Raw genomic sequence first — 21,304 nt, forward strand, 5'->3', positions numbered from 1 at the left:
TTACTGTAGAGAGTGTCTACCCAGAATCCATCCTGTTATAGTGTGGTGGTGGTAACAGGTGCACTAATCCAGGATTTAGGACAGAGATGTTAAAATTTAAGTATAGATCACAAAGGTCGTTTTATAAATACAGGGTCTTGGGCCCAATACTAGAGGTTCTGGTTTAGGAGGTCTGGGGTTTGACTTAAGAGTTTGCATCTTGTACAAACTTCTCAGAGAATACCGAGGCAGGAAGCTCAGAGAAAACACTTAGAAAGAGATCTGGAGTGTTCTGGGCTTACAAGTATTATGCTTGCTGGTTATCCTCGGTATCCTTAGGTCTTAGTTCAAATTACATCTGCTCAGAACAGCCTTCCTTGAAAACCCATACTAAGATAGCTCCTCCAGGGGCGCCTGGGTGGCTCAGTCGGTTAAGTGTCTGCCTTTAGCTCAGGTCGTGATCCCAGGGTCCTGGGATTGAGCCCCACGTCAGGCTTCCTGCTCCGCTGGGAGCCTGCTGCTTCTTCTCCCACTCCCCCCACTTGTGTTCCCTCTCTCGCTGGCTGTCAAATAAATAAAATCTTTAAAAAAACAAAAGATTTTATTTGAGAGCACGTATGCGTGCACACAAGTGAGTGGGGGGAGGGGCAGATGGGGAAGGAAAGAATCTGGAGCAGACTCCCCACTGAGTGCAGAGCCTGATGCAGGGCTTGATCCCACAACCGTGAGATCATGACCTGAGCCAAAACCAAGAGTCGGAAGCTTAACTGACTGAGCCCCCAGGCATCCCACATATTCTTATATCAAGGGAAATAACTGGACAGAAAAGAAAGAACAAGGGGCACCTAGGTGGCTCAGTCATTAAGTGTCTGCCTTTGGGTCAGGTCATGATCGCAGGGTCCTGGGATCGAGCCCCGCACCGGGCTCACTGCTCAGCGGGAAGCCTGCTTCTCCCTCTCCCACTCCCCCTGCTTGTGTTCCCTCTCTCGCTGTGTCTCTCTTTGTCCAATAAATAAAATCTTAAAAAAAAGGGGGGGGGCGCCTGGGTAGCACAGTCGTTAAAGCGTCTGCCTTCGACTCAGGGCGTGATCCCGGCGTTCCGGGATCGAGTCCCACATCAGGCTCCTCCTCTGGGAGCCTGCTTCTTCCTCTCCCACTCCCCTGCTGTGTTCCCTCTCTCGCTGGCTGTCTCTCTGTCACATAAATAAATAAAATCTTAAAAATAAATAAATAAATAAATAAGGAAAGAACAAAGCAAAAAAAAGGGAGAACACGAGGCCTTTTGCTAGGAAAATTAAGATTTTTTGCCAGCAGACCTGCTCAAAAAGAATTGATAAAGGAAGTTCTAACAAAAAGGAAATGACAGAAGGAAACATGAAACATCGGGAATGAAGAAAATAGAATGAAAAAGGTAAATATATCATCAGACGTAATAGGCTATTCCCCTTTGAGTTTTTAAAATTATGTTTGATGATTGAAAGCAAAAAGGGCAACTTTACCTGATACAGTTCTCGGTGTATGTGGAGGTTTGGGAAAGATCAGTTAAGACCACCATTGCATGCTACACACACCTGATAGGAAGTGTAGGATCACATATGACCGTGCCAAGTGCTAGACAAGCTGCAGCATTGATACACTGAGGGTGGGAATGTAAATTAGTATGGCTACTATGGAAAAGTTTGGCAGTTTCTTATATAAAGTTACAAACACAAACTTCCTATGGGTATTTATCCCAGAGAAATGAAAACTTACGGTCACACAAAACTGGATTCATAGCATCTTTATTCATAACAGTGAAACACTAGAAACAACCCAAAGCCCACCAACATTGAACAGATAAACCATGGTACATTCATAGCAAAAGAATACTATTCAGTAACAAAAAGTAAAACTATTTATATGCCAACAAATTGGATGAACCTTAAGGGTAATCTGCTGTGTGAAATAAAGCCTATCCCAAAGGTCACGCTGTATCATTCCATTTTAACAGCATCCTTGAAATGACAAAATCAGAGTGATGGAGTACTGGTCAGTGGTTGCCATAGGTCAAGGTTGTGGGGAGAGTGTGACTATAAAGGGGCAGCACATGGATGTTTCTTTGTGTTGGCACATCAATTCTGCATCCTGATTGTGGTGGGATTTACAGGAATCTATATATGTGATAAAGTTTCTTAGAATGCTACACTAAAAAACAAAACAAAATCTCACATAAATTAATGCATGCAAACACTAGTGAAAACCAAATAAGGTCTATAGTTTACTTAACAGCATTGTACTAATGTCATTTTCTTGGTTTTGATTATGTATTATAGTTATGTAAGATAATGTCACTGAAGAAGCTGGGTACAGTACTCAGGAACTTTGTATATGCTATAATTTTTTATGAATCTAAAATTATTTCAAAAAACTTAGAAAAAATCATATATAAGGTTATTTTTGTAAACTACTTACAAACTTGAATAAATACACCCTAATATGTTAAATTACATTTATAAATATATTCCTTTTTCTTTTGCCTGAAAGAGAGGACTTTAGAACCTAAGAAATGCAAGAGCTAATCATATAATGATACAAGTGGGGCCCAGAACACCCCTGCATTGTGTCCATTAAAATGTAATCAGTGTTGAGAATAGCCTACTTTAAAATGATGGCATCACTGAGAATATCGACCAAGGTATCCTACCCCAAATGGACATCAGATGTAGACCTTTTTAGACTTGTGACGGAAAGCTCAGGTATGCATTGTTTTCATGAGGCTTCTTTCCTTCAAAATTTCTGATAATTTGCTAGTTACTCCACATTTAGTGTGTTCATGAGTTTTATGCCTGTATGAATTCATGAGAAATGATGAGGCAGAATGTATCGTTAAAATTTATATTCACTGGATTTTCCTCCAACATGAATATCACACAACTATTGAGGTTTTACTTCTAGGCAAAGGGTTTTGCACAATCATCACGTTGCTACTATGTGTAAGCTCACTGGTCTTGGCATCTGTTATGATCACTGATGAGACAGAGTCTGTATTCCCATAGGAGCCTTTCCTACTCTCTCCATCCATAAGATTCATCCTAATATCTACTTTTCAGATATGTAATAACCTAGAAATGTTTCTTCAGGACTTTTATGCATTGAATGTATCAGGTTTTTTTTCCTGTTTTGACATACAATGTGAGGTAATTGATCACTGAAGGCACTAGCACATTCTCTGCATTCATTAAACTTCACTCCTATGCAACTTCCGTATTTCCCAAGGGTGAAAACCTAGAACAGGCTAATTAACCTATACTGACTATATTCAGGTATGCTGGGAGCACACTGATGTTTAACGAGTTCACTGAACTATCACGGTTTGTCCCCAGCATGAGTTCACTTGTATGTAATGAGTTCAGATTCTCTGCAAAGGCTTATGTACCTTGACTTACACATTTCTTGTGTGTATTAACAAGGCTTGACAAATGAGAGAAAGGTGGCCCCCAGTTATTAAATCCATAGAGTTTTTTAGTCTATGAATTCTTTGATGTACAATGGGTGCTGACTTGGTATTGAAGGCTTTCTTCCATTAACTGTATACATAGTTTGTCTGCTGCAAAAATTCCCTGGTGGGTAATGGGTGAGATTTTCCACAGTCAGTACAAATAAAGAAAGTCGATTCTGTGTGAAATCTCTGATGTTGCACAAGGCATATTTTCCTCCTGAGCATGTGACCATATTCATTGCATCATTGGTGTTTGTTTCCATTATGAGTCCTCTGATGTACAATAAGGTTTCTCTTTGAGGAGAAGCCTTTCCCACATTCGCTGCATATAAAAGGTTTCTCTCCTGTATGAGTTCGCTGATGAACGATTAGTCGGCTTTTCACAGTGAAGCCTTTACCACATTCATTGCATGCATAAGGTTTCTCTCCAGTATGAATTTGCTGATGTAAAATGAGCTCAGTTTCCATAGCAAAGCCTTTGCCACATTCGCTGCATATGTAGGATTTCTCTCCTGTATGGATTTGTTGATGTACAATGAGATAGCGTTTCATGGTGAAGCCTTTTCCGCATTCACTGCACGTAAAGGGTTTCTCTCCAGTATGAGTTCGCTGATGTACCACAAGATTGCTCTTAAAGGCAAAACCTTTTCCACATTTACTGCATACATAGGGTTTCTCTCCAGTGTGAGTTCGCTGATGTAACATCAGTCCACTATTCACAATGAAACCTTTCCCACATTCACTGCATCTGTAAGGTTTCTCTCCAGTATGTGTTCGCTGATGTACGACCAGCCGACTCTTCAAGGGGAAGCCTTTCCCACATTCACTGCAGATGTAGGGTTTCTCTCCCGTATGAGTTCGTTGGTGTATGACGAGCATGCTCTTCACAGTGAAACCTTTCCCACATTCACTGCACACATAGGATTTCTCTACTGTATGATTTCTCTGATGTACAATGAGATTACTCTTCCTGGGAAAGCCTTTTCCACATTCGTCGCATACATAAGGTTTCTCACCTGTGTGAGTTCGCTGATGTTCAATCAGTCGACTCTTCATCGTGAAACCTTTCCCACATTCACTGCATATATAGGGTTTCTCTCCTGTGTGATTTCGTTGATGTATGATGACATAGTGCTTCGTGGTGAAGCCTTTCCCACATTCACTGCAGATGTAGGGTTTCTCTCCTGTATGAGTTCGCTGGTGTATGACGAGCATGCTCTTCCCAGTGAAGCCTTTTCCACATTCACTGCACACATAGCATTTCTCTCCAGTATGATTTCGCTGATGTACAATGAGATTACGCTTCCCTGGGAAACCTTTTCCACATTCGCTGCATACATAGGGTTTCTCTCCAGTGTGAGTTCGCTGGTGTTCAATTAGACGGCTCTTCATGGTGAAGACTTTTCCACAATCATTGCATAGAAAGGATTTCTCTCTTTTATGAATTCTCTGATGTTCATTGAGCCTGGACTTTCTGGAGAATACTTTCGCACAAATATTGCATCCGTAAGGTTTCTCTCCTGTATGAACTCTGTTATGATCTGTGAGCTGAGACTTCTTAATGAAGGCTTTTCCACAATCACTGCATACATGGGGTTTCTCTATTTCACGAGTCCTCTGATGCTTAATGACTTTGGACTTATTGTTAATAGGTTTTGCACTTACAGGGAGTTTAACAGCAGAATGAAAATCTTCATGCTTCTCATGCAGAAATAACTTCTCATCTCCATTGAATTTAGTAGAGTTTTTAATTTCATAGCTTTTGCTCTGGTTGACTAAACTTAAATTTGATTTCAAAGTTTTTATATAGAACTCAAGCATATGATTTTGCCTGGAAGGAAAATGACTTTTGTTTTGAGGAACAATATTTCCAAATGCATTGTGTTTGTGGTTTTGTTCCATACCTTTCAGCATTCTGGGATTTTCCCAATGACCTTGCAGGTGATTATCAACTTTGCTAAGTTCTAGAAAAGAAGAGAACAATGAATCCTTTCATAATCTTGTTTTGAATAAAACTTTAAAAAATTCTTTGGTGTTTCTTAAAAAATGGCATTTTAGTGACAACCCTATGATAACAGTATAAATGAAATGCCATATATAAATGTTCCTTGTCTCCTATACATTGGTAAAAGAACACAGTAATATAAACAAAACAAAAGGAAAAAGCATAAGTATAAATAAGGTTACACAGTTGACTATGTAGATTTGCTGCCTTCTAACTAGGAACTCACGAAACATGCAGAAATAGTAAAACACAAGCAAGTCACTGTTGGCAGCAAACAACAGGGTTGGAGGAACACTATTCCACAGAACTTGGAAAGACACCAGATCGTAAAGGTAGAAGAGACTACTATCCAGAACTATGAGGGCTGCATTTGTTCACTCCAAACCGTTTATTGAATGGCTCCTGTGTACAAGGCACTATGCTGGTGTTTGGAATATATAAAATATGCCTCACTTTCACTGATCATAAATCTAGTTAGGGAAAACCAAATGATGAAAAGAAAAAAGAAAGGTTGGATATTGTGAAACGTTGATTGAAGGAGGACTGGGGACTGGAAAGTGGAGGGAATCAGGATATATCTGCATAAAGAAAAGACAGTTCAGTGATGAGTTTAATGGAGAGTCATTAATGACAGTGAGGAATCAAGGATTTCCCTGCTAATTGGGTAGGTAGAGGCATGGCAAATGGAGATGAGGAATATTACTGAAATCCAGAACGTGTAGGAAAATGTCTGTGTTGCAGCACATAAACTCTGAGAGGATTATCAGGTAACATAGTACAGATATCCAGGTCTGGTGGGAGGTACAGATGGAGATAGCAGTGTCGAAATAACATATACCTGTTATCAAGAAAAGAAGACAGGGTGAAATGCTGGGAGGACACAGAGAATGAAAGATGATGAAGGTAGAGAAGAAGGTTTTAGACATTTCAACAATTAGGCTGGGGACTCTTTAAGTTCACTTAGAGAGCCCAAAATCTGACTAGAGACATCGGGGGACTATGCAAACTGAGGTGTACAGAATAAATGCATTTGTGACCTAGCAAGTAAGAAAGTAAGGTCTTCAGAATTTAAAGCTACCTGAGACAGACTCTTGCATAGTAATCCTGTTCCTAAATTTGCCTTTCTGTGGACCACCATCAAACTAACTTCCCACAAACATCAATCAGATTTAGTGAACAACACTCCAACCTTAGTCCAGGTGTCATGGTGTCATACGTTCCATTCATACTGAATAGGCTGACCACAATTGGTAGGAAATTTTGCAGCTGGCCAGTATACCATGTAGCCATCTTCAGAAGCTAATATGCTCCCACACAGGATACAGAAACTGTCATGTTGATCACAATCTGCATTCAGTAGAGAAATCATACCCAGGCTTTTCCCGTTTCAGCATCTCTGATATGCTGTTCCCTCACCTGCCACCAGAAGCATCTACTTCAGTAGTTCTGCGTTTGTGTCTTGGTTGGCAACAGGTTGTACTAAAGGACCAACTTCCTCCTCTAAGACCAAGGTGTGTCGGCTTTACCTTCAGTTTTTCTTAGAACATCTAGCTGTTCCTTATTGTTACTTTACTACCACTGTCCAGGTGAAAGGTCATACAAGCTAGAGCTACAAAAAAATACAAAACCAAGCACAACCCTCCACCATGCTACCTCAATTACTCACATATCAAATCCAGTCATCCTGGCAATAAAAGTGCACATCATCATGAGTACTCCCATTTATCCACGTGTCCACTCTACTGCTTCTCTTGTAGACACCTGTTAATGCTGCTTTCATCCAGCCACTTTCAAGCCATTCTGAATAGTCAACACCATGCCTTGCAGTTTCCTATTTCATGCCTTCATTCCTAATTCACGGCGGCATCTTCCTAATTCAAATGTAGATGTCCTTTATATATATCATGCTGTCATTCGATTCCGATTGTACAACCATAAGCTCTATTTCCTCTTTATTTCTAAGTTAATCTCTTTATTGTTCATTTTCATAGTTACCTTCAGTTAAGATTTACCTTCACCCAAAGAGAGGTCCAGCCCTTGCCATTGGCTCCAGGTGGGTGATCTCTAGGCCCTCAGAATGTCCTATCTGACAGGAGTGCCTTTGTCTGCCTGGGGGCTTTGGCCACTGGATATTCTAACAATGTGATTTAGGAAGGAGACTCTGGGCCATGCCACATCAGTTCCAACCTCCAGACCCTCAGAGGAACTGGAGACTATAGGAATTAGTCAGATTTCTGACAGGGCTAAAAACTAAAGTTCAGCCATGTGGGCAATGTGTGATTGAGCCCTAATAAAAACACTGGACGCAAAGGCTCAAATGAGCTCTCCTGGTTGGCAGTACTCTTTGCATACTGTCACACACCATGGCTGGGAGGAGGTAATGCTGGCCATGAGTCTGGAAGCACCATGTTTGGACTGTTCTTGGGGGTCCCATATAACCCAAGAATTCCACTCCTGGGTATATATCTAAGAAAAATGAATGTTCATGGCATAATTCATAAAAGCCAAAAAGTGGAAAAAGCCAATGTCCATCAACAGATGAATGAGTAAATAAAACGTGGTATATCCATACAGTGGGAGAATTATTTGGCAATAAAAAGGAATGAAGTACTGACGCATGTTAAAGCTTGGAAGAACTTCAGAAACTTTAGGCTAAATGCAAGAAGCAGGATACAAAAGACCAAACATTTTATGATTATATAAAATATCCAGAACAGCCAAATCTCTAGAGGTAGAAAATAGATCAGTGGCTGCCCAGAGCTGAGGGCCTGGGAAGAAACGTTTCTTTTTTTTTTTTACTTTATTTTTTTAAAAGATTTTATTTTTAAGTAATTTCTACAATCCCCAGATCAAGAGTCACATGCTCTACTGATCGAGCTAGCCAGGTGCCCTGGAAACGTTTCTTTTAAAGTGATGAAAATCTTCCAAAATTGCTTATGGGGATAGTTACATAACCCTGTCAATGTACTACAAAGCACCGAATCGTATGTGTTAAGTTGGCAAAATGTAGGTTACGTGAATTATCAAAGCTGCTTTTAAAAAAAATGGGGAAAATAAATGATTTAGAGAAAAGAATACAATGGGAAGACCTCGGATGAACCAAAGGAAAATCAGAATTATCAACCATTCGAAGGAAGCCATCACGGCAGGCATAAGCTGATTTTGGCTAGAACTGATGTAGGATGTAAAACCATCTTTTCTAGTGAAACAGTCAACAGAAACAGCAGAGACCTTTAAGACAAGGATGCCATAGCTAACAGCAGTGTGGACGGGGTACGGTGTACAGTACCAAAGGAGAATCTAACATTCAAACTAGCTGGGAGGGGACTTTTTGTGGAGGGAAGAGGACTCCTATTCCTCATGCAGGGACTCAGAAATCTCAGGCAGGTAAAATAGCTACAGCTGCAAGCGTACGCTAGACAGTATGGAGGGAGATACCAATTTAGAGTCTCTTCCACACAACAGAAAGAGCTTAATTCATGAGCCAGAAGGAAAACCTCAAGTATTAGGAATTCAGCAGAGAAAATGGAAAAGAACTGAAGAATCTCGAGTGGAGGGAAAAGCTAGAAAGCGGACTGATGCCCCGTAAGAGACCACGCTATTGTGATGGCACAACATACAGGGTGGGGTTGGCTGTCAGGAGGGAAACTGGCATTTCCGGAGGAGCCAAGGAGCCGGGTGGGAAGGTACACTGGTCAGAAACTGTGTGAATTCACACATCTCTCTTTGGAGTAAGGCCCAGTAGGGGGGAGGGGGTGCGGATTTCATAGCCAGGGAGATAGAAGGAACAGGGACACACACTGTGATAGGGCACAAAGAAGGAATGAGTACAGAATCTGTGAAAGAAAACTAGGCAAACCAACAAAACTCAATATGTAAAATGAAAAATGCAAGGATCGGATATCAGAAGAGAAAAAAAGAGTTCAACTTCCATCTAAAGACCTAAAGGAATTTATGTGCATGTGATTTATGAAGGAGACTCTGCTACGGGAGAGAGATACACGGAGCACCGTTTCTGTCCTCAAACACCCTGCCAGCCTTCTCTCGCTGACCGAGGGCGACTTCCGCAGTTATCCGGCTGGCCAGTTCTCACTCACCTGGCCGGGTTCCACTAGGGACTTCCTCCTGTTTCGCCCACGGTTCCTCCCCTCTTTCCAGCTTGGCGAGTGCATCTGGTTTGCTGGCTTGATACCCTGCTCACGGGAAAGAAAGAACACTTAGACTCACCGAATTGAGCTGGGATCTGTCAAGATGGGCGAATGCTACATTTGAGGGACTGAGACAGCTTTCACATCTGCAAAGCAGAGGCTTCTCTCTTAGGAGAGGGCACGTGTGATACCGTGATATAATGATATGTGTTTGGTCTTTGTACCCGGTTCCTGCCACAGAGCTCCTAAGGCCCTTGTAATTTCCTAAGTGACAGCCGTGATAGGAACATCTTCTGTTAGAGTATTTGGTCTAAGTTCCGGTTCCTGACACAAGAACTTCTAACACCCCTGGACTCTCTAGAGTGATGAGTGTCTTTTTGTAAACTAATGACTGGTGGCAGGGACCCCTAGAGAGCTTTAGCATGGTTGCCAGAAAGACCCTGGCAGGATCAGAAGGTTGGAACCTTCAGCTCCAATCCCCTGCCCCTGCCACCGGAGACTGAGTTAACCATGACTTAAGCAATCATGCCTACATAATGAAACCTCCATAAAAAGTCCTAAACCACCAGGCTGGGAGAGTTTCCAGGTTGGTGAACACACCTAAGGGCTGGGAGGGTGGCATACCTAGAGAGGTCATGGAAGGTCTACACCCCTCCCCCCATACCATTCCATATACGTCTCTTCCTTGGGGCTGTTCCCGAGTTTTATCCTTTATGATAAAATGGTCATCTTAAGTAAAGTGCTTTCCGCAGCTCTGTGAGCTGTTCCTGCAAATTGCCGGACCTGAAGGGGGTTGCAGGAATGCCCAATTTATAGCTGGACTGAAGCGTGGGTACCCTGCAGAGTGGGTACCCAATACTGGCGACTGGCGTCTGAAGTGAGGGCAGTCCTGAGGAACTGAGCCCTTACGCCTGTGGAGTCTGATGCAAACTCTGGGTAGTGGCGGAACTGAAATGAACAGCAGGACACCCAGCTGGTACCTGGAGAGTTGAACTGGCTGTTGGTGTAGAAAACCCCCACATGTTTGGCACCATTTGTTTTGGCAGTAAGAGCAGCTCGTAGTACATCAGACCCTTTTACCATGTGCCCAACGAGGCACCGAGAATCTGCTATACAGGGCAACACAGTGACTCCGAAGTGTAAGCAGCCGAGCAAGGAAAGGCCACTGACTGGGCACCGTCTGCGTGACACAGGGTAGCTGTCCTCACCCACTGACACCAGGTTGCTGTAGTTTTCCAACATCACGTCCCGGTACAGCTCCTTCTGGGCAGGGGCCAGGAGCTGCCACTCCTCCCAGGTGAAGTCCACGGCCACATCCTCCAGTGTCAGCGATTCCTGTAACAACACGGTCCTGTTTCATGTGAGTGTTCCTCTTTCATTGAGTCATAAGGAATATAAAGGAAGTCTCAGCACTGAGACCAATTCTGATGTATATGTGGCGGTTTGGATGTTTTTAAGCAATTCTCTGACACCAGCTGGGGGACCTACAATTCAACTCAATTCTGACACGGGCTCCCTGGAGATAGAGTCACATTTCATGGGTTAAGGGTCAGTCCCACAAGACTGCACCTGCCCCCACTTTAGACACCAATCCAAGTCCATGTTGTCACCTGTGCTTCTGACTAACTGGCTATAGATTAGAGGTTCCAATGACCCCCTCCTTGGGTTTAATTTGCTTGAGTAGCTCAGAGAATTCGGTTTACTTACTGCATACTAGTTTATTATAAGAGGATATGACAAAGGCCACAGATTTCATCCAGATCAAAGGGACACACAGGGCAAGGCACGAGGGGAGGGGTGTGTCACCCAGCACCCATGTCCACCAAACAGGGAGTGCTCCAAACCACGCACTTTTGGAATTTAAGGAGGCTCCATCATACAGGCATGGCTGGTCATGAACTCCATTTCCAGCCCCTCTCCCCTCTCTGGATAATGGGGGTACAGCTGAAAATCCCATACTTCTGATCATGGGTTGGTCTTTCTGGTGACCACCCCCCTAGGAATCCACCCAGAGTCATGCCATTAGAACAAGAGACGCTTCTATCACCCAGGAAATTCCAAGGGATTTAGGAACTCTGTCACAGATGAGGTCAAAGACCAAATATTAGAACAAAAGAAACCTCTAGTACTCTTTTCACTTAGGGAATCACAAGGATTTTAGGAGTCTTGTGTCAGAAACTAGGGGCAGAGACTAATATATGTTTCTTATTCTTTCATAAAAGGTTAACGTCATAGATACACTTAAGAGATAGTGAACTGGAATACTCATTTTAAAAAATAACCAAAAACTGAAGCAGACCACAGAGAGATAGAAAATATAAAGGAGAGTTAATAAAGAATGAGGACAGAGTGAGGTTTATACATGGTTTTTGGAAGCAATTATAGAGAATCAGAGAAGCAATGTGAAGATCTCAGGACTGAGAAAAGTTCACAACTGACGAACTGACAACCCAGACTTAGTAAGCAAGCAAAATCAAGCAGGAAATCTGTCTCTAGACTCATCAGACTGAAACTACAGAACACCAGTTGCAAAAGTCAGATTATGAAAACAACCAGAAAGAGAAGACTCATTACCATCTAAAGAAAGACAAAATTTAGTGAAATCAAAAGAACAGAAACTAGAAAAATGTAGTAATAAATATATATTTGGTCTTTCTCTGGTTCCTGGCACAGTTTCTAAAACTGTCGGAATCTCTGGAGTGATGAGTGTCTTCTGCATCCTAACATGACGACAAATGGCTGGGGGCCCCCGCATATCTTCAGGATAGGAGACCCCCGAAAGACCCCCAACAACCCGGGAGGGAAGAGGGACTGGAGGTTGAATTCAATTACCAACAGCCAGCGATTTAATCAATTGTGCCCATATAAGAAAACCATCATAAAACACCCTAAACAGATTTGGAGAGCTTCCAGGTTGGTGAACACACTGAGTTGCTGGCAAGGTGGTTCTCTGAGGGAGGACCTCCCCCCATACCTGGCCCCATGCATCTCTGCCATTTGCCTATTCCTGAGTTGTAGCCTTTATGGTAAATCAGTAAATGTATGTAAATTGCTTTCGTGAGTTCTGTGAATTGTTCTAGCATATTATCAAATCCGAAAGGAGGGTTGTGGGAACTCTCAAATTTACAATCGGTCACCACAAATATAGGTGACAACCTGGGACTTTTGGCTGGCACCTAATGTGGGGGCAGTCTCATGGAACCAAGCCCTTGGGCCTGTGGGATCTGACGCTAATTCCAGGTAGTAAGTGTCAGAATTAAGTTGAATTGTAGGACACCAAGCTGGTGGCCATGGAATTGTAGAATCAGTAGATGTAAGGAAAATACACACATTTGGTGTCAGAAGTTCTGTGAATAAAAACAGTTCAGGAGTGTGGAACGGCTTCAGTGTCCTGACCCCGTGGTCATATAGCTTATGCCCGAATGCCACCAGGGAATGAACTCGGGGTCCTGGGATCAAGCCCTACATTGGGCTCTCTGCTCAGCGGGGAGTCTGCTTCTCCCTCTCACTTGCCCTCTGTGCTCTCCCTCTTTCTCAAATAAATAAATAAAATCTTAAAAAAAAAAAAGAAAGAAAATTTAGCAATCTGGTAATGTCCTATTATTAGCACTGGCAAAGACTTCAGGCATGGACGATGCGCGTATCACTTGGGAGGCACTCGCTAAATGCTTTACATAGTTTAACTCACTTTGTTAAGTATGACTACAGACAAATGAAATTTTGTAGAGTTAATAGTCACCAATCAGTTGCAGTTATTATTCCTCTGGATGCTTGAATTATACCGTGTTAAGCCAACAGATTATGTCTTTTGGAGTATGATTCCATTGATACACAAAACGTCATGATAGATGTGTTTACAAACACAAATATACATAAATTCAAATACATTTGTAAACGGGCACATGTATACAGAAGCACACAAAGGTTCAGCGACCGCAAGAACACACCAAGCATCTGCTGAAGTGGTACGAGGGAAGGAGGAAAGGGGACATGAAGAGAGAATTTACTTTTTCCCCGTGTGTGTACTCCATCGTGAGGATTTTTTTCCTTTAAAAGGTACTCATGAGGGGCGCCTGGGTGGCACAGTGGTTGAGCGTCTGCCTTCGGCTCAGGGCATGATCCCGGCATTGTGGGATCGAGCCCCACATCAGGCTCTTCCACTATGAGCCTGCTTCTTCCTCTCCCACTCCCCCTGCTTGTGTTCCCTCTCTCGCTGGCTGTCTCTATCTCTGTCAAATAAATAAATAAAATCTTTTAAAAAATAAATAAATAAAAGGTACTCATGAGAAATAAATAAATAAATAGAACGTGTTCATTGAGAGGCTCCTGGTTGGCTCAGTCACGTGGGCGTCCAACTCTTGATTTCAGGCCATGATCTCAGGGTGGTGGGATCGAATTCCAAAATGGCTCCAGTCTCGGAGGGGAGTCTGCTTGAGATTTTCCCTCTCCCTCTGCCCCCCCTCGTGTTTTTTCTCTCTCTCTAAAATAAATAATCTGGGGCGCCTGGGTGGCACAGCAGGTAAGCGTCTGCCTTCGGCTCAGGGCGTGATCCCGGCGTTATGGGATCGAGCCCCACATCAGGCTCCTCCGCTATAAGCCTGCTTCTTCCTGTCCCACTCCCCCTGCTTGTGTTCCCTCTCTCGCTGGCTGTCTCTATCTCTGTCGAATAAATAAATAAAATCTTAAAGAAAAAAAAAAAAAGAGTTCCATACTATTTTAAAAAATAATAAAATAAATAACCTTTTTTTAAAATAGACACTCATGAGTCATTTGTACAATTATAGGAAATAAAAGCAATAAAGGAAGAGTAGGTAAAAATTAGATCTTAATATGGAAAAGGATTCTGCATTTTTTGAGATAACATGAAGTTACACAGCAAACATTCTGGAACCTTATAACAAGTTCTTACCGAACAAAATTTCTTGCAACTATATAATGTCAAATCTGTAATTTAATGCCAGTTCAGCCCCCTGTTCGTGAAGCCTTGCATTGTTCCCCTGCAAAAATAGTGTTCACTGAGTTTGCTTGGTCTATTCCCACAGGAGACTCTGAGGAACTCTGTAATAAACAGCAGTAGGAAGTCCGCTGCTGCCTTTATTAGAAGACTACTGCTCACAACACTGTTCACGGATCACCTCTACGAAGAATGTAACATTTTTCTCGAGTCCTCAGTGCCAGAGGAACCTTCCTGTATTCTCCTCACGGTCACTGCATATCGCATAACGTGATTCTCTTATGTTGGTTGTCACACATATTAGATGCGGCGTGACAGCTAATGTAAGCCAGAGGATCCTTCAGTTACATACGATGTTCCAACAGTAGTCATTTACTAGGAATCAATGAACACTACATTCTTTTTTTTTTTTTTTTTTTTTTTAGGTAGGCTCCACACATAGAGCCCAATGCAGGGCTTGAACTCATGACCCTCAGATCAAGACCTGAGCTTAGATCAAGAGCCAGACACTTAACCAACTGAGCCACCCAGGGGCCCCTGAACCCTATATTCTTTTTTTTTTTTTTAAGATTTTATTTATTTATTTGACAGAGAGAGAGAGAGAGCCAGTGAGAGAGGGAACACAAGCAGGGGGAGTGGGAGAGGAAGAGGCAGGCTCCCAGCGGAGGAGCCTGATGCGGGGCTCAATCGCAGCACACCAGGATCACGCCCTGAGCCGAAGGCAGACGCTTAACGACTGTGCCACCCAGGTGCCCCTGAACCCTATATTCTTGATTCTACTTTGTGACAAGGCTGGAGGTAGATTCAAATTTATTTCTCTCCAGATACTGAACTGATTTTTACAAGCCTTACACATCCACTGGGGAACAAAGCAAGGAATAAAACAAGACAAAAATCACCTGGGCATTGATCATTTTCTTCTGTTTTGAGAAATGGCCAGCAACTGGGATATTCTGTCTTTGTCTCTTCTGGATATGCTCTAAATTTCCAGTTAGAAATCTAGTCACCAGTCAAAAGTGGTCCAGAGATGACACTACCTAGGTCCTGGGACCGCCTTTTTCTTCATTCATTTCTTGTCTCTTGTCAGGACCTGTGGGTCTAAGAACAAAATTACTTTCAGTGTTACATTGTCTCTTGCTATACACTCACCTTAACACATGGTCCCAGTATTTCTGTCTCTTTACTTGGTTCTTCAGAAATCATGCCTTAGGCATAAGACTCTGAATGTGTAGAAATAACGAGTAAGGGCAAAGTGGCAAAGGAGAATCAGAACAGAAATATGCCTCAGTGGCAGGTAATTTTCAGATCAATTTTAGAAATGAGGCCATATGCACAGTGAGGAACAGTGAATTTTTCCTTTAAACTATGTTGCTCTACTATCTCTTTAAAAGTCTTTACACCCCCATCTACATATACTTCAATATGAGGAACAATGAACACACCGAAAAAAGGGGAAGGAATATAAGCTATAGATACAAATTTTAAAAAACACCCCAAATTTTTTTTTCTTTAATTTAAAACACCTCAAAAATATAAATACTGGGAAAATAGAAGCCTTTACATACATATGTAACCTGAAAGGAAATATCCAAGAGAATATACAAAAACTACAGAAGGATAAACACAGAATCTTAAATAAAAGGCTAATTAATTTTAAATCTGAATCGTTCATCTCCCCCAAAAACTTTCATTTCTGCAGGTTCAAAGGGATGGGATGATGTGGGGAGCCAAAAAACATTAGAAAATTATATGGAGGAGGGATTTGGGCCTGAAGCTTTTGAGGAATGTTAACATTCAACAACTCTGTTCCAGGAGCGGGTCTGAGGCAACGCACTGACCAGCCAGTGTTCCTGAATCTCCAATCCTGTTGTCACACAACCCTGCACAAAAGACAGGCAATACTAAACCCGGACCGGCGACACACGCACACTCACTTCCCTTAATGGTTCCTCGATTGCTGAGCTCCAAATTATTCCAGAACCCCCGCCAGACGCCGCCTTCAATGACAAACACCACGCCGCCAGTTGTCAATCACCTACAAGGAGAGTGACCCTCGAAGCCTTTAAATCCAGACTTCAGGACTCTCGGTAGTTGATCTGTTCAGACCTTCAATCACTGATCACCAGAGCCCCGCCCCATGACTGACCTCAAAGACATCTCGATTACATACAGTACAGACTCCTCCATGCTCACCTCCAAAAAACACAGCCCCCCCTGCGCTACCTTCACGGACTCAAGGGAGCAACAACTTACCGGCCGTTAGGCCGCCCCTCCCCTCCCCAACCCTTCTCTACAGACTGACCCACACACGGACTTAAGTCTCTCCTGAGCCTGCAGCGACCTCTTCAGAGCCCAGCTTACTTCCCTAAACTTCCTTCGCTCTAGTCCCCTCACCCAGACTCTTCTCCGGGAACACCTGACGAGGGTCAGCGGCGTTTCTGGCGCGTTTCTATGGAGAACGGAATACTGGTTTCCGGCGCTTCCTTATGAGGTCATATGTCCGCGCGGCCGTCCCCTCGACGCCCTGGAGGCCGCCATTTTGCACACCTGACGTACTGAAAGCAAGGCGGCCGCATTTGCGCGGTGACAAGACGGCGAGAGTGCCACCGAGACCCTCGCGCTTCCTGGCCCCTCAGCTCTTAAGGGAAAATGGAAAAATGTTCAGAGGCTCGAGTTCACGCAAGGCAGACATGACGTGGGGGTAATCCTTGAAGGGGCAGGGCTCCTCGTTGTAGGGGACGGGGAACGGCGCTAAGTTTCAAAGGCCGGAGCCCTTCCCCACCTAAGGGGCGCGGCTCCTACAGCCGGGAAATTAAAATAACCTCCGGTCTCCGCAGTCTCGATTCTCATTAAGAAAAGGCTCAGAACCCGTGTCAAAATGTAAGCAGGTTTGACAAGAAAGCAGGCGGCGCGCTGTGGCGGGGAGGATTGCTCCCGAGCAGGTGCGCGTCGGCCTGGACGGAGTTGGGTGTCCGGGCGGCGGAACCCGAGCTACCCGGGAGCTAGGCAAGGGTGCCTCGCGACACCCCGGTTTGTAAAAGTGAGATGGTGTGCGGTGTGCTGCAGTCGCAAAGAAAGCCGAAGCCACGACCTTGAGCTTGTTGCCAGCCTTATCCCAACTACGCCCCTTACTCATCCTAGGCAGCCGCCAGTCACTAAAGATTAGTCTGCGACGTATTCATGAAATTAGTCGTGTGTGTACTCTTTTCCTGGCTTCTCTCACACAGCGTAATTGCCTTTGGGCTGTTTCCAGTGTTTTGGATATTGCAACTGGAAATCTTATGAATTCATGTGTAGAAAATAAAATGGCCACAAAGAACTGATTTGCCACAGTCCTGTGCGTCTGAATCTCCCAGCTGTCTCTGCCAGCCATTTGCAGGCCTACTACTCATTTCTAGCCCTGCTCCAGCTCATATTGTCCCCACTCCCCAAACCCCAGTACTGAGCTTAGAAGTCTCACTCACCCCGAGGAACCAGAAGTTTCACCCATCTCGAGAACACAGGCTGTGGCACAGACGCCAGGTTAACCTGTTTGCCCCGCTATGTTCAACCCCGTAGGCCATCATCATTTTCAGCATGCACCTGATAGAGTCATGTAACCACAGGTCAAAGCACGAAGTCAGTTCTTCATCATTACTACGCTGGCCCAGCCTCCTACCTGATACTAAGTCTGTACTATCCCGTTTTCATAAGGCAGGCAAGGTGACCCCAGCAAAACACAAATCAATCATGAAAATTTCCCTGTTCTCAATTATCTAATGACTGCATTAAAGAATCAAATCTCAAGTGCTGAGATAACCAAATTTAGGTGCTTAAAAATAATATGTTGGATTGAATTTCCCCGATAATTCAGGGGTTTGTGGTAGAAAGGTAAGACAGCTACTGCATAGCAAATACCCATTTCTTCCTCTCTAACCAGGATTCAAGGTTTTTTTTTTAGCAATATACCTTTATTGGATCAAGAGAAAGACTCTGGGTAGAGGAGAGAGGACAAGAGCCCCAAGTCATAAGAGGAAGAAGGAATAGAAAAGGAAGATCACGTGCATTAAGCAGGTCATAGAGGAAATGGGGAACTATGAAATTACGGCAAATTTCAGAGGTGATAGGGCTGTGAACAATATAAGGGCTCCTCTCCAATACACCCAAGAGGAATCTTACCTCTTTTCATATTCCAGCTTTCTTCCATCTTAAACTGAGGTTCTCATGCCTTTTATTTTACTAATCTTGGGCATCCCATTCCTCTTCTGCTCTCCCCCTTTTGAAGGCAAACAATTATTCTAATGCACATGTACACAAAATGTTTTTTGAACAATTCCATTCTTTTAGAACGCTTTACAGTTGCTCATTCTTTGCAATGATAGAACTTTTTCTCTATAGTACATTCACCTTCATCTTCCAAGTCAATATGTAATTATTTTTTTCTATATCACAAAGGATATGTGATTCTATAAAGCAGCACCGTGCAATAGACTGTTCTGCGATAAGGAAATGTTCTACATCCGTACTGTCCAACATGGTAGTCACTAGCCACAAAGAACTACTGAACTCTTGAAATGTGAACCCTTTAATGAAATACATTTTTAATTTAAATTAATTTACATTTAAATAGCCACATGTGGCTAATTGCTACTGAAATTAGTGCAAAACTATCAAGGAATGTATAATCAATGTGGGGAGATAAGACATGGGCATTTTTTAAAAAGTGTTTGCATCCTGGATTACTTATACATCCTTTTTCTACCCAAGTTTTAATATAAATTCCAGTTAGTTAACATACAGTATAATATTAGTTTCAGGTGTCTCAAATTTAGTGATTCATCACTTACATACAGCACCCGGTGCTCATTGTAACACATGCATTTCTTAATAACGATCATCTATTTATAAACCCACCTAGCCCCCCCACCTCCCCTCCAGTAACCATCAGTTTGTTCTCTAGTTAAGAGTCAGTCGGTTTGCCTCTCTGCCCTCACTCCATATTCATGTTTTGTTTCCTAAATTCCACATGAGTGAAAACATATGGTAGTTGTCTCTGAGTTATTCTGCTTAGCATAATACTCTCTAGCTCCATCCACATCATTGCAAATGGCAAGATTTCATTCTTTTTATGGCTGAGTAATATGCCATTGTCTGAGAGTGTGTGTATCACATCTTTATCCATTCATCAATTATTTATTAATAGGAATGTTTCCCTCATCTCCCATTCAAATAATACCCTCCTTGGGGAAAGATGTTTTTAGGATCTAACTCCACATCATTCTAAATCCAAACCCCATGATCCAATTAGTCCATGTCCATTTCACCTAATGTAGAGTTTACATACCCTGAGTATGTTAGATGGAGTATGAAGATACCACTTACATGTAATTCAGCTAACTTAACACTCATTCCAGGAGGGCAAAGACATTTTGTTTTGTTCACCCCTGTGTCCTTAGCTGATAGAATAATACCAGGTACAAAGGAGGTACTTAAATATTCACTGAATGAACAGAGATTCAGTGGAAGCCTGATTCTCAGGTAACTTTGCATAATAAACAGTCCCGAAAATCTGTGAAAGGGTTACCACTTTTCAATTAATCCTCCACACTATTCTAGGGAAACTGAACAGATACATGTGCCCCAAACTCCTGTGCCCCAAACTCCACTAGTCAAATACTGCTTTTTCCCCAATCAACTCTATATTATAAAGATTTCCATTCCTAGTAACATCCAGATACCAATGATCTTATTTCTTTATAATCACAGTAGTGTTTTGCTTCACTTATGATCTCAGACATTCCAGATTAGTTGACAAAAGTGAGCAATCAATGTAGATGGAAGCTACGATTAATAACATCAGACTATGTCTCTGTATCAACACATAAATATACATACAGGATGAAATTTATCATGCTTTCCCAGTCTCTGCATTCGTATTTCTCTCAAAATATACTTAGCTATATAATGACCTGGAATTTTTGTTCACTGTTTTTCTACCTTGAATATATCTAAGTTTCCTTCCCATTGGTTCTTTTGAGACATAAAATGTCACCTAATTGACCAGTGAAGGCACCATCACATTCACCGCAGTTACAAGGTTTTTATTCCCCCGTGCAAAGTTTCTGCTCTCTCTTGAGGGCGCACATCTAGCAAGAGTTTGTTCCAAAAGGATTATGTTCCTATTTGCTAGGAGCCCGCTGATATTTAATGATGTCTGAGGGATAAAAGAAGACATTTGCAGTGACCAAATTAACAGTGTTTCACTTATACGTAAGAAGCTGTAACTCTCTGTGGAAGGGTTTTCCACATTTATGAATCTACATATTTCTTTGTGTTTCTTATGTTTAATAAGGCATGACTTGTAGGAAAAAGCTTTCCCACACCCAGTGTAATTCATAGGATCTCTTTCCTTTATGAGTTCTTTAATGGACAATGAGCTGTTGTTTCATGATGAAGGTTTTCCCACAGTGACTTCATTTATGGGGTTTCTCTCCTGTGTGCATTTTCTGATATTTAATGAGACCTGACTTCTGAGGACAGGATTTTCAGTCACTACATAGAAAGGAAGTCTTGTTTGTATGAACTCCCTGATGTCATATGGGACTTATCTTTTGGATGAAGCCTTGTCCACATTCACTGCATATATAAGTTTTCTCACCAGTACGAGTTCACCGATGTACAATGAAACTCATCTGGGTGAAGCCCTTTCCACAATCATTACACGTATAGGGTTTCTTTCAGGTATGAGTTTTCTGATGTAA

The 21,304-nt window shown here is 42.6% G+C and overlaps 1 protein-coding gene across 1 annotated transcript in view; it reads right to left on the reverse strand.

The window, feature by feature from the left end:
• Window positions 1-16,845, reverse strand: part of LOC113247312 (zinc finger protein 432) — a 39,198-nt gene extending 22,353 nt beyond the window's left edge. Inside the window, 5 exon segments of the mRNA XM_026488319.4 lie at window positions 3,709-5,421; window positions 9,560-9,655; window positions 10,819-10,961; window positions 15,464-15,662; window positions 16,499-16,845. Of these exon segments, the coding sequence (XP_026344104.2) occupies window positions 3,709-5,421; window positions 9,560-9,655; window positions 10,819-10,961; window positions 15,464-15,471 (1,960 nt within the window). The 5' untranslated portion in view covers window positions 15,472-15,662; window positions 16,499-16,845.
• Window positions 16,846-21,304: the final 4,459 nt, after the last annotated feature.

The sequence above is a fragment of the Ursus arctos genome, unplaced genomic scaffold (assembly GCF_023065955.2).
Source record: "Ursus arctos isolate Adak ecotype North America unplaced genomic scaffold, UrsArc2.0 scaffold_19, whole genome shotgun sequence".
Lineage (NCBI taxonomy): Eukaryota > Metazoa > Chordata > Mammalia > Carnivora > Ursidae > Ursus > Ursus arctos.